This window comes from Heloderma suspectum, chromosome 2 (assembly GCF_057233095.1).
Source record: "Heloderma suspectum isolate Gila_16-S chromosome 2, 16-S_ref, whole genome shotgun sequence".
Taxonomy (NCBI): Eukaryota; Metazoa; Chordata; class Lepidosauria; order Squamata; family Helodermatidae; genus Heloderma; species Heloderma suspectum.
This window is the reverse complement of record NC_139459.1, coordinates 53,842,322-53,866,184: the sequence shown is the minus strand read 5'-3', so window position 1 is coordinate 53,866,184 and position 23,863 is coordinate 53,842,322. Positions and strand designations below refer to the sequence as shown.

Sequence of the window (23,863 nt, the reverse complement as noted above, 5' to 3'; positions counted from 1 at the left end):
ATTAAAAAAAAAAAGGCTGCTTCGCATACTACCAAAGTAATTACACACAAACCCCAAAAAAGCTCCTTCTCCTGCACCACCAGCTGCTTTTGGCTCCCCCACCTCCCTTCATGCTTGTAGCTTCCCTCCATTGGTCTCCATTAGCTCTTAGCTGTGGGTTACAGAGCAGTGATGGGGATCAGTAAAGATATGCAAATTTCAAGGCAAAGCAGTGATGTGGATCGATATACAAATCTCAAGGCAGAACAGGGAGTTAGAGGTAAAGATATGTAAATTTCAAGGTAAAGGTATGCATATTTCAAGGCAGAGCAGGGAGTGGGATCAGTAAAGATACACAGATTTCATGGTAGAGCAGTAAAGCTGCTGGGGAAATTATGCAAATTTCACAGCCACAGATTGTCGAATGTGTGCGCTTGTGCAAGACCGATTTTTTAAAAAGGTTGCGAATGCATTTGGGACACTCTCCATTGTCCTTTGTTCTCAGTTTTTAGGAGCATAGGGAGGAGGGCACTGACAAGGGATGGGGGAGGATGATGGTGGCACTAGCGAGATAGTGAGGAGCGGCAAGGAGTTTCACCACTCTTGCTGGGAGGCTCTCTAGCCATTCTCGACAATCCACAATGAAGTTACCCTGCCAGGTTTGGACATCAGGACAAGCTACCCTGAAAACAAGCCATCCTGAACAACAGGTCATGGGTTCTCAGGATGACTTGTTCATGGAAGATAACCCACGAGGAAAAAACCGCTCCAGATGCAGACTTCATGACAAGCTACCCTGAAACAATCCATGGTGCCAGCTAGGGATGTACGAAAGGCACTTACCTGGTCCTGCAGCTTGCTTTGCGGTGGAGGGGAGGTGCTTCGGTTCTCCCCCCAAAGTTCAGGCCGGGGGGGGGAGGCGCCCCGCCTCGCCCGGCTGAAATTCAGGCCGGGAGGGGAGACGCCCTGCCTCGCCCGGCCGAAATTCAGGCCGGGGAGAAGCGCCCCGTTTCCCCGGCCACGAAATACAAAAGTGAAAAAAAACAACAACACCCGTGATAGGCTACGTAACGATTTACGTAGCCTATCACGGCTAGATTCCCAAAGTCAGCCGTGATAGGCTACGTAAATTGTTACGTAGCCTATCACGGGTGTTTTTGGTTTTTTTTACTTTATTTTGTAATGGCGGCCGCCGCCCCCGCCCCCGCCCCCGACAAACCACTGCTGAACTCCCACCGGGACCCGCCGCCAAGAGGGACATTCAAGGGAGGTAAGTCCCATCCCGGGGGGGGCGGGGGGGTGGAGAATTTCACCAACAATTTCGGGGGGCCGAATGCGTTGGCATTCGGCCTCCCCGAGATTCGTGGAGAAATTCTCTGACATCCCTAGCCAACCCACCATGGCTTGTCATGTCATGTGAACCAGGTCACTGAGTCATACCATTGATCGATCTTGCTCAGTATCACCCGTCTGGCAGCAGTTCTCCAGAGTTTCAGGCAGGTGTTTTTTCCAGCCAACCCAGAAATACCAAGGATTGAACCTGGGACCTTCTGCCTGCATCATGTACGATTGTTCTACTACTGTGCTATGTTCCTTCCCCTAATTAAGTATGACTCCCTTCCAAGTAAAAATCGTTTGGCTGTTAAAATAAAAAATAGAAACCCTTCTAAGTATCTGTTCTGGACAATGGAGAATGCTAATAAGTTTACACTATTTGTAACTTTATAATTCCTAAATTCATTGTAGTCCTGCTACAGGCAATGAAATTATTATGGCTTAGCCTTCCATCTAAAATACTAGATTAAAATATAACGTTACTATCTAATGATGCAGTATAAATACAATTACTATATTAAATTGAGAAATTGCAGTCCTGTTACTGTGTATGTGAGACAAAGCTCCATGAGCACAGAGGCCTCTTTCCCCTTCCATTGCCAGCAACAAGAAAAGTCCTGTTTCTACAGTCAAGGTTGCATCACTGGATTAGAGCCATTAAACTCAGATTAAAAAAAAATCAAGCATCACTTTAATTGTTTTTTATTTCATTCTGTCAAAACCCTAATTTTATACAGGGTTTATAAGGGCTAGTTAAAATGGTCAGGAAGAGCTGTCCCTATCATTTGGCAGAGTGAGCTGGCTGCCTGATTTTGGGTGTCATGAAAAGGGCAGCAAATTGTTATAGAGCTATCCTAAGCAGAGATGATGGGGAATTGACGTGGTAATGATCCACCAATTCCAAAGCTTGTGCCAGCCAAGGTGGGAGGCAGTGGGGGGGGGGGTTCCAGTGGTTTTCTGGTGGTTCTTCTTTTTACCCAATCCCCCCACCCCCCACTGGTGGTAGATCTACATCCACAGAACCTTCAGTGGGCTTACTGGCTCCTGCCAGTGTATATGTGGACCATGTCAGAGCCCGTCTCCACTGGCAGGGGAGCACTTCCACCCTATCCTAACCTGCTCCAGCCAATGGATCTGGTGGTTAGGATTGCTTTCCTAGTTATTTGATTAATTATTCTTATATTTTTTTCTACCAGAAAGGGGGAGAGGCACTTGTGGAGTTTTCTGCCTCAAGTGCCAAAGTAACTTGACTGGCCTTGGTTACTTTGGGCAGTATCCCATCAGACACTAGCATAAATTATATTACAGTAACTCAGGAGACCTCTACAGCAGTACCAATAACACCAAGCTAGCATGATGGATTCCCTGGAAAGTCCATTGTGCCAGCTAACACTACAGATATTGTGCTAGAGATCCGTTATAGTAGTGCAACATACTTTATGTTAGTGCTAGTGTCCGTTTGGATGTTGTCCTGTGTACCTTGAGACTTGGGGGGTGGGGGGAGGGCACCATTTGATGCTCTGCCTCACTCAGTAAAATATTTAGAGCCTGCTGTGACTGTATAGTTTTGCATTAAACTCGAAATATAAGTAAGCATTAAACGAAGCGTGAAAATTCCATAAAATGCTTATGTACCCCACCCCAATGTTTTTGCTAGCTATGTATGAAAATCTAGAACTTGTGTCCTAGATCCTGGTACAAATGTTTTGATTGTGATCTGCCTCTAATGCAGACCACATGGAAAGGAAAAATTGTTTTGGAAAGGTCATATTATCTACACTTGCACATTCCCCTTAATTAAAGACTGTCATTTGTACAGAGAAAATAATATTTTCTCAGCAGGAAACCTCAGATAGGACTACTTTGACCAGTAATGAGATGTTCTCAGAGGCACTGTCTTTATTATTATGTGTTCTTTATGCTTAAGAATTCTGTGCCATTGAGTCACAGAATGATCTTGGAGTAGTCCCTTATTGCTTTGCCTCAGTTTCCTCATCTAGAAAATGGGATCAATGTCTAAAGCAGAGGTGTTGAATCTCAGACTTGTAGGCCAACTCTAGCCCACCTGGGATCCCAGTCTGGTCTCAAATGTTTCCCAGATGGCCACACCGCTTCCTCTGGTCCCACCCTATTCCCCCAACTGCCAATCACTTGGTAGTTTCCCATCTTTTGCACTGGGTTTTTTTTTTTCTTATTCTAAAAGGATGAAGTGCCTCTCGTAAGGGTTAGTTAGGGAAAATAAGAGCGTTAAACTAAAATGTGCTGGTATTTTGGCCCTTTTCCCTTTAGCCCTGCCAACCACTGGGATATAGCCCCTGGGAGCTTCTCTGAAATTGAATTCAGCCCTCAGGCTGAAAGAGGTGCAATGCCCCTGCTCGAAAGGATATAAATGCAATATAGTGCACATTTTTGTGTAGGTTATGTACTTGACTCGCTATAGGTTTTGTAGCTTGCCTCACTGATTTAGTCATCTGGAGCCATCTGCTTGCATTCACTTTTAGTTCCCATTTTCTGTTTGTCGTACATTTGAGTCTGGACTGTATTAGCCCCATCATTGTCCAGTTGGGCATACTGCTGGGCTGCCTACATCTGCCCTGAGGTTCACCCTCCCATACACTACAGTATCTTTATCTGTGAATGTAGGACACTATTCCATGCTAAACAATGTTTCTTTTCTCCCCAATATATGATCAGAAAATGGACCTCGCCTTCTTGTGAATGCAGAACAAACTAAAGTCTTCTCACGTCGGGGCGGCAATATTACACTGCCATGTAAATTTTACCGTGACCGTGCATCATCCGACTCAGGATCCCATAAAATTCGGGTCAAGTGGACCAAACTCACCTCAGATTACCTCAAGGAAGTGGATGTCTACGTTGAAATGGGATACCACAAAAAGAGCTACGGAAATTACCAAGGACGGATCTTCCTGAAGAAAAGCTCTGAAAATGATGCCTCTCTTGTAATCACAAATATAATGCTGGAGGATTATGGGAAATACAAATGTGAAGTGATTGAAGGTTTAGAAGATGACACAGCTGTTGTATCTCTAGATTTAGAAGGTAAGCAGTCCTGGCATAACTTGTTTAATATAATGGTTTAATGTAATCATTGCTACATGAGCAGTGCAAAAATGGTTTTAATATGACATACAATACTTCACAACTTTCACTATTGCATAGAAAGACATGAGTTTATTAAACAACTTCTCATTTTCTTATGTTAAGAAGCTTTCTTCTATTCTGTTGCAGCCAAGCCGGACTTGAATCCTCTCTTGAATAAGTAAAAGAATGTTATGTCACCTTCATTAAATGGTTTAAGTTTATTGTTGCAAGAGCTTTTGTGGGAAGCTGAGTACTTCATGAGATGCATCTGAAATAGGCCATTAACTATAAATACCCATTCCAGAATAACCCAAGTCATTTCTCAAGTGCCACAGCATTATCTGCCATACTGTTTACGGGCTAACATTTTGCTATGCTAACAGTACAATCCTATACATGGCTACTCAGTAGTAAGCTCCATTGAGGTCAGTGGGACTTATTCCCAGATAATTGAGTATATGATTGCTGTATTAAGTTATGTTTTTCTTTCCTCCTCTAACATGTTAGCTTTGAATTAGCTTCCTAAGAAATCATTTCCCCCACTCTGACTCATTAAAGTTGAGGTGAAATGAAGGTCAGTCGACTCATTTAGCCATGAAATTATCTACTGTCTTTAGGGCAGGGATGGGGGACATGTGGACTTCCATCTGTAGTTGGACTACAACTCCCATCATCCCTCACCATTGGCTGTGCTGACTAGAGGTGATGGAAATTGCAATCCAACAATAGGCTACATATTTCCCACCCCTGCTTTAGGAAAACAGAAACCACAAAAACACAAGGGAAAAAAGCAGCTGCAAGTTATGGCACATTTATTTTTGAATTCTGTCATTGTAAGTTAGTTATAGATCAGTGGAGTAGCCATATTTCAGTTGTCTATGAGTTCAATGAAGAATTGATCTTGATATTTCAAGGGAACCCATATTGATTTGTGCAGTGAACACAATAACTGCAGGAGAGTGAGTAATAAGGGCTTTCACCAGCTTTGAACCAGATCCCCAAAATGCTACCAAGTGTGTACAAGTCATAAGCATGTTTCACTTGCCACACAGCCAATGCTAAATCATACATGATTGTACACTTGAGTGCAAGTCAATGAAGGATGAAACTCTTTGACTTTCACACTGATATTTCAAGTAGCGTAGATGGTATAGTTTTTATTTTTCCTTTTGTTGTAACAGGAATTGGCATGATTTTTTTTTCTGTACCTTATGTTTACTACTTAGTTTCTGTTAATACAGACATTTGTCAGTGCACAAGAATACCACATGAAACTTTGACATCATTGTTTCAAGCAAATATTTTTGGTCTTTACTGATGATAGTGGCAGTGGCAGTTTATTATTAAAATAACCACATTTATCTGTGTCATTTCTAGCCTACCTCTCCTCCAACCAACTGAAGCCAGTATACATAGGGGTTATCCTATATTTTTTTCAGAGGAACCCTGAAATATGAGTAGGAGGATAGGAAGTGACCTCTCCAAGGCTGTCCATGAAGTATCATGGCTGAGCAGTGATCTGATCCCAGGTCTTCTGCATTTTGTAATCAGAGTTATGCACTTTTTCATGAAATACAAGAAATAGGTACATTTAATTATGTCTACATGAAAAAGTATATTTTATTTTTATGAGTAGATACACAGCAAGGGTGAAATATATAGGACGGGATGAAAAGAAGAGCATTGTACCAAATGACCATAGTCTCTAGCTCAGTATTGTCTACACTGACTGGCAGCATTCATTCAGGCTTTCAGTAGTGCTGTGCCAAACCATGCCCCCTATTTGGGGGAATTTTTCTCTCCCTGCGAAAGAGGCATTGTTTTTTCTGCCTCTTTCACAGGGGAGTGGGGGAGAATTTCAAATAATTTTCTCCTTGGAGATGGGGACAGGGTTTCCACATACCTTTTTAAGTTTAGGAGGTGGCTGAGGGATCTTTCTTTCTTTCTACTTTTTTTTCTTTAACAATGCTCTGGGCACTTGCAGCAGCACGAGACTCTTTACATAGACGCTTCTCCAGCCTGCCAGTTCTTCCTGAACTCTCTGAACGTGAGACCGCATGACTTTGCCCTCTCTCACAGGCATTCAGGAAGAGCTCCTGAGCTGCAGAAAAATAAAAATAGACAGGTGATCCCTTAGCCACTCCCTGCATTTAAAAAAGTACGTGGAAATCCCGTCCTCTACTCCAAGGAGAAAATTATTCGAAATTCTCACCTCCCCAGCCTCTTTCATGAGAGTTTTCACTTTGCCCCAATCCCCCCACAAATTCCCCAAAATTGAAGAATCAAAATATTTGGCACAACACTTGTTTCAGACAAAAGTCTTTCCCAGGCATACATGGAGATGCTAGGTATTGAACTGGAGATCTTTTGCACGCAAACAAGTGCTCTCCCACTGACCATATCCCAACTTTAAAAAAAAGGTGTGTGTGTATGTGTGTGTGTATGACGTACTTCCCTATGAATGCAGGAGCTGTATTTATTTTTCTTCTGGCTGCAACCTCACATGCTCTGTTGGATGATGTCTGTACTCCCCCCCCCACACACACACACACATATACACCCAGTTTTCAGGAGCTGCTGTTCAGGACTGCAGGGGGAAGGGGTCCGGCTGATGTAGATTCCTGCCACCATTTGGATCTTTATTTCATTTTTAATAGGCAAATATATAATATAAATCTGTTTGAGAAGGAAGCACAGGTTCATTGGGTCAGGTTAGAAGAAATCATAGAGGTTAAGGCTATCAGTGGCTACTAGTCATGATGGCTATATGCTACCTTCAAGATCAGATGCAGTCTCTGAATTCTGGTTTCTGGGGAGCAACAGCAGGATATGACTGCTGCCCACATGTCCTGGTTAGGCATCTGGTTAGCCAGTATGGGAAACAGGGTGCTGGACTAGATAGGCTTTTGGTCTGATCCAGCAAAGCTCTTTTTACTGAGTTTATTCATTCTTTTAATAGCTGTGAGTATTGAGCAACAACACCGAAGAAGCAATTTATAGGATCAGGAAAGCGTGCCACTGCTGGCATAGGGAAACTGCTCTTCTTTCACCTTGAAATCAATCCCAGCCCCAAATCCATTCAAAGCAAACCCAGCGCAAGAGCTGGGTGAGGAGCCATTGCAGCTGTAATTCTGTGTTGTTATTCCAGCATGTTCCTCTTTACTATGATATGGGTTCTTTTTTTATCTGAGAGTCAGGAATGATGATGCAACACTGCACTATTGTTCCTCATGTTGCATAGGATCTTATGGCAAGTAGGAAAAAGAGGGAGCCCTCTATGCTGAACTTACAAAATGGATGGTGCCAAATAGTGGATGGGCCACAGCATCATAGGATTGGGCTGCTGACAGCTGGAGAAGGTTGAAGTAGAGATGTATGAGAATTCTGTTTGGGGGGCTGAAAACATGATGGATTTTTCTGGTTCAGCCCTGTGGATTTTGTTCTGTTTCTCTTTGCTGTTCTCACTAATCTGTAGTGATTCTGGGGGGTTTTAATGGCAGCAGTTCTCATTAAAAAATGCGAGGGCCTTGAAATTTGCTCAAATTGTGTTATTTTTTAAAAAAATTAAATTGGTGGTCTTGCACAAGTGCACACAATCACAAGTCTGCCTGTCCACTCTAGTGCCACAGAGGCATTTTCCCCTTTGTCAATATCATTGTCAGTTTCATCCCTCCACAGCTTCTTCCTTTAGCCCAGGGGAGCAATATTCTGTATTTGTCAAAGAACTTGTCCCAGGAAGTGCCAAGTGGAGGATGAAATTGACAAGGATATTGACAAGATGGGAATATGCCTCAGCAGGGCTCCATAGTGGACAGGTGGACTTACAATCATGTGTACTTGCACAGGATCACTAATTTCTTTTTAAAAATTAAAAAATTATGACACAATTTGTGCAAATTTCAAGAGCCTGGGAAAATTGCACAAATTGCAATTACACACCACCAGTTGTACAGTCCAGTTCTACAGTCCGCTGCCACTTATTGGCCTGGAAATACTATGGAATTCCGTTGAGCTTAAATGGAACAGAATTCACAGCATCGCACATCCCTAGGTTGAATAAAGGTTTAGGTTGAAGAAAGATCCTGAAAATGTAGGAACCAGATATTGGTGCTAGCTAGGAAATGGGAATGAAATGCTTTCCTTTCACTTTTATGTTAAATATGGCTTCTGTTAGCAAAATTTGTATTTCTAGACAGTGAACTCACATAGGAATGATTAACTATGCTGTCTGACTTGGGCCATTCCTGGAAAGAAATGTTTTTCTCAATCTGCCAAGGACCATTCTTTAAGACCAGTATCTAGGAACTACTGGTTATCGATTTACAGCTTTGTCGCTAGTTATATTTGCTCCATCGAGCAACTGATGTCTTGGTGCCTGTGTCATGAAGGGAAGAAATGACTAACCACCTTTTAAAGTCATGAGTTGGTGACTATCACCCAACTTGTGGTAGAGAATTCTATAGTTTATGTGGTGGGTGAACTAGTATGTCCTATAGTTAGATAACATTCAGGGGAGAGGAAACCAGTTGTCAGAGATGAGTTCTTTGATTTAACCCATAAAGCTGGACTCTTCACTTGATCATCTGCTACAGAGAATTACAAGTTTTAATTTTTGCTAACAAGTTACATTTTATTAAATTACTGTGCTACCTTTTATCTAATGCTTTTAGACATCCTTATTCCTCTTCTGTCCACCACACATATTTCTCACTGCTTTTTACTGTGCCTAGGTCACAAAATTTGAGATAAAAATGGCCACAAATTACCAAAATAATAAAAGCATCTAAAGATAGCCAGTAGAAAAAAGGAACTGGTTAGGTCATGCTTGTCCCTCCTCTTTTCTATACTTATTTCTCAGTAATTTTTTAAACGTTCTCACCATGCTTATGTTTGGTGATAACTATGTATAACCATGCTTATACTTACAAAATGCAAAACAAACCCTTCAACTACCTTTCTTTTAGAATGTGAACGCCATGCCAGCCATGGGATTCAGATAGAGGTTCTTGCACATACTACCAAAAGGGTTGAATTGGGAAAGTGGAACACTGGCAGTAGAGGCATCATAGCTTACTGGTATAGCACATGCTTTGCATGCAGAAGGTGCCAGGTTCAATCTAGAGATGGAAAAATCTGTCAGTTTCACTTTCTCCCACATTCTTTTTTTTTTTTTAAACAACCTTCAAGTTCTTTCCTTCCTGTTTATGAATAAATTTGAAAATTTTGTTAAGGTCTAATGAACTAAACTTAATTAATCTTATCTGCAAATTCGATAGGTGCATCTACTCCTAGCATGGCGAGGACCATGTTGCCCCTGCCTGCCATGTAGCTGTTAAAGATAAGTTGTTGTTGTTCAGTCGTTCAGTCGTGTCCGACTCTTCATGACCCCATGGACCACAGCACGCCAGGCCTTCCTGTCCTGCGCTCTCTCCCGGAGCGTGCTCAAGTCCATATTCATTGCGTCGGTGATGCTATCTAGCCATCTCATCCTCTGCCGTCCCCTTCTCCTTTTGCCTTCAGTCTTTCCCAGCATCAGGGTGGCAAGCAGCACCATAAACATGGCTAAATACACAAGGATTCAAACCCAGACTTTTAAGTGCTAAGTGCTTAAGGCCTTTTGCCTGGATAGAAAAAGCTTTCAGTTTGCTTTAAACATTTGTGTTTTTTTTTAAAAAAAAATCTCAAGTTCTTTCCCTCCTGTTTATGAAGAAATTTGCAGACAAGTTCTTAGCAAAAGCGAACCAAACAAAATTATCAACTTGGAATCTTTAGTTAGAAGGATCAGGTAGCAGCAAAGTGAAGGATATCTGCTGGGGACCTTGGGGAGCTGGTCCAGCCAGAGTAGACAATACTGTGCTCAGTGGGCAACCTGTTATAAGATCAGACTATGGGGAAAGGCAATAGCTCAGTGGCAGAGTACACGTTTTGAATTCAGAAGATCCCAGGTTCAATCCCTGGCATTTCCAGGCAGGGGTGGGTAAGACCACCGTCTAAAACCCCAGAGCGCCTCTGCCAATCAATATATACTGAGATAGATGAACCAGTGATCTGATTCATGTAATGCAGCTTCCTGTGTTCCTAACCTTGGTTCATGGAAATAACTTGGGCACTGCATATAATAGGAGAGAGTGAGACATTCTGAAGGAATTAGATAATTCTCTTTACCAGAATTACAGTAACATCAGTTGGAAAAATGCTAGTTAGGGCAAATATCCATGCCAGGTTAAGAGTCTTAAGACAGTTGCACTTTGGTGGAGTATATAGCACGTTCTACTGTATCCCATGTTGACTCTGGCTAAATGAAGTCTGACTTTGTTGTTTAGACTAGCACTGAAGGAAGCCAATTTCTTTACTCTGGCTGAGAGTAGCCTCTTTTTTTCACATGGACGTATAGTACAGGAAATTTAAGTCTTTCTGTAAATACAGAACGGTTGCTCTTAAAATTAATAATTGACTACAGTGTTAACTCAGAAACTTTGGTACTCTTTGCAAATGTCACAGTTAAAACCTTAATCTTGATCACCATAAAAGGCAAAATTGGTCATTGGAAAATTGCATCGATCAAAATATATTGGGTTGGATCCAGGACCCACCTTCTGTTGATTTGGGGGGATTCCCCCCTTCCCCCTCTCCACCACAGCTCATCCCACAACAGGGTCCATTCCCCTGTCCTTCTGTGTAGCATTTTCAGGGGGCTGGAGGAGCTGCTGTGGAGAGGAGGAGGCAGAATTCCAACCCACTGATCTTTACCCCTCCAGGCTAATCAGAATACATGTATCATGGCAAACTATCAATATTCAGAAGATGTTTAGGGGGAAATGGTCATCTCATGTCTCATCGTGAATATCATAAATTCTTCCTCAGCTCTAAGTTCTCTTCTGCCAATATACCGGAAAATGAAAATGGATGTCAATGCATGCAGCTGGTAACTCGAAGCTCGAGACAGAATAAAGATGGAATAGCATGACTATGAGAAAAATAACCTTTGCTGTTGACTGGTGTTCCTCAGTGTTCAGTTCTTGGCAATGCTTTGGATGGGGCACATGAATATTTATGAGCCAAGTCCTTGGCTGAGTAGACCAATATTCATTCTGTAGTGAAAAGCAAATGTTCAATATTGCTCTCCAGTTGTAGTTAACAGCACTTCACTGTCAGAGGGCCTCAGCTTATAAAAACAATACAGAATGTCTCATCATCAACACCATGAGCTTAACAGCTGCAATTAGCAGTTCTCTTGTACAATATACTGGATGACCAGATATATCAGGTGACCAATGTCAGTAGAGAAAGTGTTTACATTTTATGAGTAAATAAGCTATACATATTCTCTCTGATTTGTCCATTTCTCCCCTCTGATACTTTCTAAATAAGCACCTGTTGAACTAAACTAGTACAGGGTTAATTGAAATACTGATGTGATTACTGTAGTATGTAGTATCTCCAATTGTTGTAATGTCATCTTAACATTGCAATGAATATGAACCTGAGCACACTCCGGGAGAGTGCGCAGGACAGGAAGGCCTGGCGTGCTATGGTCCATGGGGTCACGAAGAGTCGGACACGACTGAACGACTGAACAACAACAAGAACAACATCTTAACATTACAAGGGGGCAATTTTACCTTGAAGTATGAATTTGCTAGAAAATGCAAGTTTTTGTGAGAGTATGAACAGCACAATTTGGGTCAGTGTTCTAGCACTGTCTTGTAGTAAACATCAAATTGGACATATTTTCTGAATTTGCATTGCGAAAGCTAGAAACTTTTAGAACTTGCTTTCTGACCAGCTATTAGCTAGCTGTAGCTGAAATTAAGCATCCTCATCTGTTCGAAAGTGACCTGTAAAAAGTTGGCTAAGAGAAAAACTATCCATGTTTACCTGAAAGTAAGGGCCAGTAAGTAAGTTCTCACCAGGACTGCAGTACGGTAGTAAGTTCTCACCAGGACTGCAGTACGGGAAGAAAAGGTTCCCCTTCCTGCATGCTGTGATCCTGATAATGGTTACTATCACCATGACCCCCAATAGCTGCTATTTGCATTTTTAAAATATGAACGTTAAATGCAAAAGCACATTTAACGTCATATCTGGTTTGGCCCTAAATCTCCCTGAGTTCCACTGACATTTGTCCCTCAAACCTGGCACCCAGACTGTAGTACTTTTCCAACATGATTTCTTACTTTCTAACATGAAGATTTATGGGCAGTCCTTCTGTAGCAGAGAGCTCTGATGGTTCCAAAGCCCTAGTGGAGAGCTCCAATATCATAGCCTCGAATGATTTCAAAACCCTGCTGACATGAGCCCAGCACAGCAGAAGAAAGGGAACTGTCAATTTCACTTACCTATCCCTCTTTTTCATTTTTGTGAATTCCCTTGTGAAGGAATTGATCTACGCCAGCTCCATAATCGGAGATCCCACCTCTTTAGAGTATTGTAGAAAGCGGACACAGGGCAGGCCGAGGGGTGATTGGAATTGGGCCATGGCACTGTGGAAGTAGGGGGTTAACTCTTATACACACGCATGCACACACACACACACACATTTCCTAAAGATGGGGCAAGCACCATCTTGCTCATCCCAAAAATTAATTGGGCTGCTCACATCAAGTCAAGCTTGTCCACCATTTGCAGCTAAGGAAAAGCCCTGCAAGGCATCTCTGTGGCAGGAAATGACATGATTTGCACCACATTTCCTGCAAGGGATCATGGGGCTTCTATGATCTGCTAGGAAATGGTGCATGGAGTATATGATTGGCTGCAAGAGAGAGACCCTGCAGGGCTTCTCCTACCAACCCTTCCTCCTTCCCCCCCACCCCACTCCCACTGCGTGTTACCTCTTTCCTGGAGGTATTTTTTTTTTCTTTCTTTCTTGGAGAAAATGAGGACTGGCATGGAGGGCCTGGGAACCAATAAGGTACAACGAGATTCTCATTTCAAAGTTAGTCCAGCTTAAAGATACTGAACCCGACTCAAAATGGGGACACCTTATTCGGTGGGGGGGTTGTTACATTTTTGATCCTCCACATTTTGAATTCTCTGTATATCCCTATGTTTTTCTGGGGGGAAAAGTGCCTTCCAAGCTGCTATGTGTTTCACTAGGGAAAATGCACATGTATGTATAAGTTTTTCCTTATGAGGCAAAGGGGATCTTGAAGGTGTAATTTTCATTGGAAAAATAGTGCTGGGCAGAAGGGTTATTTTCCTTGAATAAGATGGGGTAAACTCCACTCCATGAAAGTTTATGCCATATTAAAGTTGTTAGTCTTTAAGGTGCCACAAGACTCTTTACTTTTTGTGTCTCTTTTATTACTGGATATGCTTTAAGGAAGTAGCTGTGCTTCATTCTGCTCAACAGCACATAGTCAAACCATGTAGAATGGAGTTGCTCAGCTTCCAGTACACTCCTCCGTTAACTTTCCACATATCTTTTCATGTATGGGAAAGTGTGATGTGTTGAACAGAGAATGCACTGAACCACACTGCCTGCCCATTTATCTGTTGCTTTATTTATTCAGTATGTTTATATCCTGCTTTTCTTTCATCCTGTGAAGCAAAGTGTGTTTCTATGACCTTAATGCTGGGAAAAATTGACTGCACCTACTTCTCTTTTGCCTTAAAATGTCTTATTATTGATAAGTGGTTGTGCAATTTAGTGTTTTTATTGTGCTGTTTATCACTTCAAATGCCACATTTATGCCACAGGATCTGAGATATACATTTTGTAAATGAATAAATATGCATGGTTTAATGTCAGCACCTCAGGTTAACAGGTAGGTTTTTATATTAAGTGGTTGAGTCATTTCATATGGTTATTTCATATGGTATTCAATTTTCTGAACTGTGGTGCTGGAGGAAAATTCTGAGAGTGCCTTGAACTGCAAGAAGATCAAACCAGTCCATACTCCAGGAAATCAAGCCAGACTGCTCACTTGAGGGAATGATATTAAAGGCAAAACTGAAGTATTTTGGCCACATAATGAGAAGACAGGATACCCTGGAGAAGATGCTGATGCTAGGGAAAGTGGAAGGCAAAAGGAAGAGGGGCCAACCAAGGGCAAGGTGGATGGATGATATTCTGGAGGTGACGGACTCGACCTTGGGGGAGCTGGGGGTGGCAACGGCTGACAGGAAGCTCTGGCGTGGGCTGGTCCATGAAGTCATGAAGAGTGAAGATAAACAACAATTCAATTGTCATTTTGAAAAAGGAATTGGAGGAAGGTATCTTGTACAAAAATGCTGCTAACCTCTTGGCTTGGGAAAGACGCCGGTTTGGCTTTTTGCCTGAATATGAACTATGTGTTGCTGTTGTTTTAAAAATGTAATTAGAAATTTTTAACAGCCACTGTGTAAATGCTAATACCTTGTTCCTGCTGTACAGCTTAGAACTGGGACACAGTTTTAATTAGAAATATATTTCCTCTTTTAACTCCAATATCCTTACATTTTAGAATCTAAGGTTTAGATTATTTTAAATCCTTGTAAATGAATGTTATTTAAGTAGATATGTGCTAGATTGTTCTCCACATACTCACAATATTCTGCTGCTCTGTAACATAAGAACTGGTGCCAGGGTTGACGTCAAGGGTAGGCATGGTTGGCCACCTGCTGAGAGCCCACACCCCAGCAGGGACCCACTGACACGAGCCCCCTGGACTTGTTCTTCCTTTCCACCATTGCAATCTGCTTGGTCACCTGACTTTCACTCTGGCCCAGATAACAGAGGTGGTGAAAAGGAGTAGTAGTAAATATCATTGCCTACATGCTGACTGGCTCTCTGCCTGTCAAGCAAGCAAGTGGTAGCAATGATGAGGGAGAGGAAGAGGAGCAAAAGCAGCTGGTGACAATGATGGTGAGAAGGCAGGCTCACTGAGAGAGGGGGCCTATTGAGGGTGTCTTGCCCAAGGGCCCTCAAAAACCTAGAGCCGGCACTGGCCAGTGCTAATATTGAAACTATAAGAGCATAAAAAGAGCTCTGCTGGGTCAGATCAAAGTTCCACTTAGTCCAAAACCTTGTATCCAACAGTAGCTCATCAGTTTCTCCCAGAACCCACAAGCAGGGCAAGAACACAACAGCCTTAACCCATTGTTTGTCCTCAGCATTTGGGGTGGGATCCAGGATCTGCCTTCTGTGAGAGGAAGAGTTCTGCTTGGGGTCCCTCCATCTGATTTTTGGGGATCTCCCCTCCCCGCACAATGGGTTTAACCCATTCAGTAGGGTGTCCTGACTCTCTGGGCCAGTTTTCACAATTAAACAAACCACCGTGGCTTAAAGCAAAGCTTAAATTAGCCATGGCAGTTTGTTTTAATCCCCATGGGTTATTTGAGAGTTGTTTTCCCCTCAAACAAGCCATGCCCCCCAGGTTTGGATGACACAACAAGCTGCTCCCAAGTGGGTAATTAGGGAAATGGTGTTTAGCATGTGCTGAGGATTAAAACAACCACCACGACTTAAATAAGCTTGTTTAGATTATGTGAACCGGGTCTTTGTGTAGTATCTGCAGGGAGCTGGAGGGCTGTTGGCTGGAGTGGGCTGAGAAGTCCACTTCCACCAGTTGATCCAGCATAAATCTGAATCCAGCCCTTGGTGTTTATTATTTATTAAAAAGTATTTTTAATCTGCTCATCATCCTATGATACCAGGATGGTAAACAAAACATATAGCAATCAAAATATAGCACAAACATAATACTATAAAAACATACAACTTTACATTAAAAACACATCAGAGACGTAAAAAGCAGAGCGGATTAAGCTCAAACTATAAGAACATAAGAGCTGGATCAGACCAAGGGTCCATCTAGTCCAGCATTCTGTTCACACGGTGGCCAACCAGCTGTGGACCGGGAACCCACAAGCAGGGCATGAGCACAACAGCACCCTCCCACCCATGTTCCCCAGCAACTGGTGCACACAGGCTCACTGCCTCTGATACTGGAGGTAGCACATAGCCATCAAGACTAGTAGCCATTGATAGATAGCTTTTTCCTCCAGGAATTTGTCTAACCCCCTTTTAAAGCCATCCAAACTGGTGGCCATCACTACCTCCCATGGTAGTGAATTCCATAGTTTAACTATGAGCTGTGTGAAGAAGTGCTTCCCTTTATCTGTCTTGAGTCTCCCACCAATCAACTTCATAGGATGACCCCAGGTTCTCATATTTTGAGAGACGGAGAAAAATATCTCCCTATCCACATTCTCCACGCCATGCATAATTTTGTAGACCTCTATCATGTCTCCCATTACCCTCCTTTTTTCCAAGCTAAACAATCCCAACTGTTGTAACCTTCTCTCATAGGGGAGATGCTCCAGCCCCTTGATCATTTTAGTTGCCCTTTTCTGCACTTTTTCCAGCTCTACAATATCTTTTCTAGGTGTGGTGGCCAGAACTGGACACAGTATTCCAAGTGTGGACGCACCATAGATTTGTATAGGGGCAGTATGATGTTGGCAGTTTTATTCTCAAACCCTTTTCTAATTATGCCTAATATGGAATTTGCCTTTTTTCAATGGCTGCACACTGGGTTGACATCTTCATTGAGCTGTCCACCACAACCCCAAGATCTCTTTCCTGGTTAGTCACCTCTAGCTCAGATCCCATCAGGCGATACTTGAAGCTGGGATTTTTTTGCCTCAACGTGCATCACTTTACACTTGCTTACATTGAACCTCATTTGCCATTTAGATGCCCATTCTCCCAGTATGGAGAGATCCTTTTGGAGCTCTTCACAATCCCTTTTTGTTTTAACCACCCTAAATAATTTGGTGTCATCAGCAAACTTGGCCATTTCACCACTCACTCCTAATTCCAGATATGAACAGGTTGAAAAGCATTGGTCCTAATACAGATCCCTGTGGGACCCCACTATTTAACTCCCTCCATTGGGAGAATTTACCATTTATTCCCACTCTGTGCTTTCTGTTCTTTACCAACTAACTAGTATTGGTTTCATGTAGCTATCAAAGCTAATAGTGATTGATATATTTTCTGTTCTGGAGATAGCACTACAGTGCAATCCTATACATGCCCACTCAGAAGTAGGTCCTGTTGAGTTCAGTGGAGCTTGCTGCAAGGTAAGTGGGTTATAGGATTGCAGCCATACCGCTGCAATTGAATTTAAATGATGTTTTACTTGATAACTATCATTATGACCCACACCAAAGAACAGGCATGTCCAGTTGTCAAAATGTTTTTGTGTCTAAATCAAGCAGTCCATCTCCTAATTTATTTTCTTGCTGTTCTCAGAACTCCCCAGGTTACTCTGCGTAGGTGTGCTTGTACTGTAGGGAACAGAACCAAACAACGAGAGCAATATTTATAATTATAGAATCTCTACACTTGAAAGTAGCATACAGAATTGGGAGCATTCCAAGGGGAAAGGGTGTGATTCTGTCTAGGAGAGAAGGCTGCTGTCTGAGGAGACAGTCATGCGAAACTCTCAGACTAAACAGCTAACCTGCTGACAGCCTCTAGCCCAGGTATAAAATTTACAGGTTGCTATTTTGGCATTACAAACCAATAACTTCTCTCTTTTTCCTCTGTTAAATGTTCTCTTCTGACTACATGCATGCACACATTTTTTGAAAATGTATTTAAATAATCAGTAGCTTCCCCCTCCCCCCTTGCATTCTCTCTTTTAGGTATTGTCTTCCCTTACTTTCCACGACTGGGTCGCTACAACCTAAATTTCTATGAGGCTCAGCAAGCCTGCCTGGACCAGGATGCGGTTATAGCTTCATTCGACCAGCTGTATGAAGCATGGAGGTCAGGTCTAGACTGGTGCAATGCAGGCTGGCTCAGTGATGGGTCAGTCCAATATCCCATCACAAATCCAAGGGAGCCTTGTGGTGGGAAGAACATGGTGCCTGGAGTCCGGAATTATGGCTTCTCTAATAAAGATCAAAGCAGATACGATGTCTTCTGCTTTACATCCCATTTTAATGGTAAGAAACTCTTACTGTCTTTTTAAAGGGCCTTTAGTGGGGAGCCTCGTGTGGCGCAGAGTGGTAGGCGGCAGTATTGCAACCGAAACTCTCCCCATGACCTGAGTTCGATCCCAGAGGAACTCGGGTCTCAGGTAGCCGGGTCTCAGGTAGCCGGCTCAGGTCGACTCAGCCTTCCATCCTTCTGAGGTCGGTAAAATGAGTACCCAGCTTGCTGGGGGGAAAGGTAGTCACAACTAGGGAAGGCAATGGCAAACCACCCCGCTATAGTCTGCCATGAAAACGCCAGCGTACGCAGGCGTCCCTCTAGGGGTCAGTAATGACCCGGTGCTTGCACAGCAGGAACCTTTCCTTTCCTTAGTGGGGAGGGGAATGACAACCCAGTTCTATTTATTACTTATTTGGGAAGGGATCATAGGTCAGAGGCAGAGCATGTACTATGCATGCCAAAGGTACCAGATTCAATCCCTGGCATTTCCAGTTAAAAGGAGCAGGGAGCAGGTGATGGGAAAGACCTCTGCCTGTGACTCTGAAGGATTGCTGCCAGTCAGAGTAGACAATAATGGACTAAATGGAAAAAAAAATAGTCTGACCTGATATAAAGCAGCTTCCTGTATAGTTTGGTTTTTTTAAAAAAAAAAAATCTATCCCAGTCTACAACAATTGAGTTATGTTCAAGGCAGCTGTTTTCTGATTAAAAACATACCATTCAAGAACAAAATATATAAAAAAATAAAGCACAAGTATCATAACGGGAACAGGTAAAACAGCCCCAGAATTATGTAGTAGGCAAAAATAGCAGGAAAAAAACATTCCAAACTACCTCCCAATAAAAGCCTGTACAAAACAGACCTAGAAAAACATGGTGCAGAAAATAGATGTCTCTGGAGCAGCATTCCACAATCTAGGTGCCACCACAGAAGAAGCCCTGTCTGTTGTAACCTGTGAACGGGGCCTCTGATTACAGCCCCAGCAAATAGATTCATATGGGAGAAGGTGGTCCTTCAGATAGTTCTTTAATCACTGAAAAGCAGCAAGAATATTTGAGATTTTGAAGAGCTTGATAATATGGGACTCATGTTATTACTGTGTTATTAAAAAAAATAGCTATTGGTAATAGCAGAACAAAAAACAAAGAATTTTGCCTAATTTTTGTTGTTGTTGTTGTTCTTCATAATCATCTTCTTTTTGAAATTTATTAGATAGCTTTCTCAGAAAAACTCAAATCATCTTATAACAGGGATTAAATTATACAGAAATTTAAAACAGCTAAAACCCATTAACAATAAAATACCAAGACCAATCAAGCAACTGAAGTAGAAAGTACACCATATGCTGTCAAATGCCTGGCAGTAGAGGAAATTTATTTATGTACAATATTTCTTGGCCACCTTTCAGGGCAGAAGCCCTCCTAAGGCAGCTTACTACAATAACATACATAAAAACAATAAAAATATTAAAAGCGATAAAAATATAAAAACACTAAAAATAACAATAAAAGCCAACAATAAAACCAATAACTATGTTAAAAGCAGCAACAGCAATGTTAAAAGCAGCAGCAACAACAACAATAGCAGTCATGTCAAATGAAGGCCAAGGTAAAATAATATGTTTTCAAGGCCTTCTTAAAAGTCTACAATGAGGGAGCATGGTGGAACTCTGATGGCAGCTTGTTCCAAAAGTGTGGGGTCACTGCAGAGAAGGCCCTCTCACATGTGGTCACTCCAGGTTGAGGAAAGCGTTAACCTGGAGTCAAAAATATGTTGGCATCTTGGGGACCTCACTGGGGAGAGCATTCCACAATCGGGAAGCCACCACCAAAAACACCCTCTTCCTTGTTGCTGTCTTCCAACTGTCCTTTAGATAATTTAGGGTGCAATCCTATGCATATTTAGACACAAGAAAGTCCTACAAGTCCCAGCATGCTGAGGGATACTGGGACTTGTAGGACTTTCTTCGGTCTAAACCTGCATAGGATTGCACCCTTAAGAAAGAGAAATTTTAGTGATAAAAAAATTAACCCTGTGCAATGAAATGTACTGTTAGAACTGCTTGCCTCATTCACTTATGCTGCTAGTACTGTCTGAGTAAATGGGTGATGGGGAAGAGCAGCCTGCAAATGCATTAGGGCACCTTTGTGTGGTAATTTTCCTGCAGTTTGTGACATATTCTTTTGCTTCTTGCTGGAAAGGGCAAGAATGCATTTCTCTCATCAGTAAACAACTACAAAGTTTCCACATTCCAGAAACTAGAGGGAAAGTCTAGCAGATTAAAGAATGCTACAGGAAAACTGGAGTCGCATGATATCTTTTTCTGGAAATGAAACACTGGTTTGCAGACAGAATGTGCTAAGTGGTATGGCCAGAACTAGGATAGGGGCAGTAAGGATTTGACTATGAGCCTCTGCTTTATAGCAGCTCATAGGAGTAGGATGCACAGAAACCCCTCCATTCCTGAAGAAGTTACTCTTTGCTATGCCCTCTGAAATCATTTGTACTTAGAGTAGTCACTTATGAATTGCCCCCCCCCCAAAAAAGAGAGAGAGAGAGAGAGAGAGAACAAAAGAGGACACTGGTTTGTATAAAGTTTCCATGTGCTAACTTATATGTATAGATGCAAATGTTAAAATCATTACTATAATTTAAATAGAAAAATAGTACATCTCTCACCATAATGTGGAAGACTGTGACCAGGTGACCTGTGTACCTTGCTCGGTCTCCTGTCCAGGTACAGTGGATGGGCAGCTTCAAGGCCCAGCTCATCCTTCTGATGATTCTTTATCATTAAATTGGACTTGAACTGGGCAGCCCTTCAAATAGAGAACAGTCCTCTGGCAGCCCTGCAAACAGAGGACTACCTTCTGTAAAGAAGGACACAGGGTCACCCTAACTGCAACAGAGCTGAGCAAAAAGTTTACCCCTAATGCAAACTTTCAGCTCAAAATTCTGAAGTAGGGTGTGAATGGGGATCATGAAAGGGAAAGGAAGTGTCATTTTCCTCAATGCCAGAATGAAATAATTCCTCAGCCATCATCTGATAAATTAGCTGTCTAATGCCTGGAAATCACTGCTCTATACAGGTCAGAAGGGGAGGACCATCACACAACAGACTTCCCTCTTCAGCAACAACTTGGACTGTTTTCTGTGACTCAGGTGTGGGCCTCCACATATGTCTTAACTTGTATGCGTGTTGGAGAGCAGATGTTTGGCCTGTAGCCACAGACTAAGACATGCTCCCATTCTTTGCTTACACACACTCTGGGTATTATTCACAATGAAATTTATTTGCCTTAAAACATGCAGAGAGTAAACATTTATTTTGCTTTGGGCAGTCTTGAGTTTGCATTTCAAAACAAATAGGTTTTAAAATATTGTGCAAATGTTTACCAGATCCAGCTAAGTTGTTCCATAAGGGTCTGGTTAGATTTATTCAAATAAATCCTATGCCATTTAAGCAGTTTTATGCAATTTGTGGAAAGGGAATAAATAAACATCCGATCCAAAAAGGCTAGCCAGCCTTTGACTAATTATAATGAAAATTCAGTTCACTCCATAAACCCTGGTTTCTCTCATGTGCACTGCATGTTCATGTGCATGTATTACATAACAGAAAAAAATGCTGCCTTAACATCTCAAGGTTTTTTAAACTTACCCACTTTCCAGACTATTTAGTTCTAAAGAGTAATACAGCAAGCAACGAGAGCCATGGCAGTTTGGACCACATGAAAACCTAGCAAAGGTAGCAGTACTTCTAAGCTTGAGTAGAAAGTATTTCCATTCCATCTCACTATTGAGTACCCAAATTTGCTTGCACATATCTGGGATTAGGAGCAAGGATTCCACAGCAGAGGTGTGGCTTCATGAAAGATTTAAACTGCAGGATTGGGGTTAGATCCATACTTCCCCTTCCGCAAATGGAAGGGTTCCTTCCATTTTTTAGGAGCAAGATGCAGTGGTGGTTCCTCCCTGGAGGAAGAGAAGGAGGTGATTTTCATTCATTCCTCCATGCCCCATGCAGACCCTTCTCCTTTCCACTGCATTTTGAGTAGCTGACATTACTATAACAATAATCAATGTATAGTTTCACATACCCACAGTGAAATTCAGCTATCTGATAAGACAAAGTTCAGACATTAACACAAAGTCGTCATATATACATTGATATAAATATCAACCCATTCTTTTTCTCCATGCATACATTTAGGAAATTTACCATAGTCAATCAGAGTGTGCTCCAAGTTTAAATTAAATTTAAAAAAAACTCATAGATTTGCCTCCAAATGGCAGAAGCAGTGAGACCAGCAGGTAGTTTTCTTGAGACTTAAGTCTCAAATGAGGCAGGTCAAACACCAGCACATTTTAAAGAGGGTAAATGGATAGTCCCATTAAGGTCATGAAGTTACTGGGAAAACAGAGTATAAATTAAGTCGAATTGTAAAACTGAATGTGCATAATATAGAGTTCATATTTTGCCAGATTGCCTATATTTGACTTTATTGTGACCTTCACAGTTCATACTTGCATGGCATTTTGCAGCTGTTCTTCATCTCAGTTCACAGTCCATCACTTCATATCAACACTGATTTATGAATTATACTGCCCACCAGGGTACTTGGTTCAGCATCAGGGTAGACTTGAGGGGAGGGAAGGGGGTTGCTGTGATCTATAGGAATTATATTTCTTTCTCCATACTCTCTGACCTACTCAGAGACTCAGAGATACTCTACTAGTCTGGAGTGTTTCCATCTCAAGTGGGACAGATTAGAGATTCTGCTAATGTACCACCCAACCTGCTACCTAGCACTCTCCCTATCTGAACTTGGATGTGGCATTGAGAACCCCCAAACCATTGGTTATGGGAAACGTCAACATTCACATTGAGGTTGCCTTGTCTGGGGTAGCTCAGAATCCCATGGCTGCCATAACAACAGTGTGACTGTCCCACCATGTAATTGGCCCAGCACATGTAGACTTGATTTTTTCAACCAGCCATGGAGATGGGTGGATCTTCTGACTGGATGAGTGGTTTCAGCCTGTTCTGAATGGTGTTGCACTCCCCCTGAAGAAGCAGGTCATAGCTTGTGGGTTCTCCTGGATCTACCACTATCTCTTGAGGCTCAGTAGCATGGAGTACTTCCTACCAGCTTCAGCTAGTGGCCCAGCTACACACTTATCTGGACAGGAATATCCTGGCTTCAGCAGTCTGTGATCTGGTAACCTCCAGGTTAGTTTATTGCAATGTGCTCTATGTGACTATGGTTCAGAAACTGCAGCTTCTGCAAAATGTGGTGGCCAGACTGACAAGGTCTGAGCATATAACACCGATTCTGTCCTGTTGCACTGGCTGCCTGTATATTTCCAAGCCCAATTCAAGATGCTGGTTTTAGCCTTAATGGCTCTGGAATGCAATACCTGATGGAATGCCTCTCCAGGTACTTATACTATATGATCAACATCTGAGCCAATTCCAGGTGCCTCCTCCGAGGAAGGTTTGGAGGATGGCAACA

General features: G+C 42.2%; 1 protein-coding gene across 2 annotated transcripts in view; it reads left to right on the top strand.

Annotated features, from left to right (window-relative positions):
• The window catches only part of HAPLN1 (hyaluronan and proteoglycan link protein 1), a 94,565-nt gene that overhangs the window by 68,388 nt on the left and 2,314 nt on the right, over nucleotides 1-23,863 (top strand). For both annotated transcript variants that reach the window (XM_084832081.1, XM_084832082.1), the window contains 2 exons: nucleotides 4,009-4,377; nucleotides 18,055-18,357. In XM_084832081.1, the coding sequence (XP_084688207.1) occupies nucleotides 4,009-4,377; nucleotides 18,055-18,357 (672 nt within the window). The remainder of the gene's footprint in view (nucleotides 1-4,008; nucleotides 4,378-18,054; nucleotides 18,358-23,863) is intronic.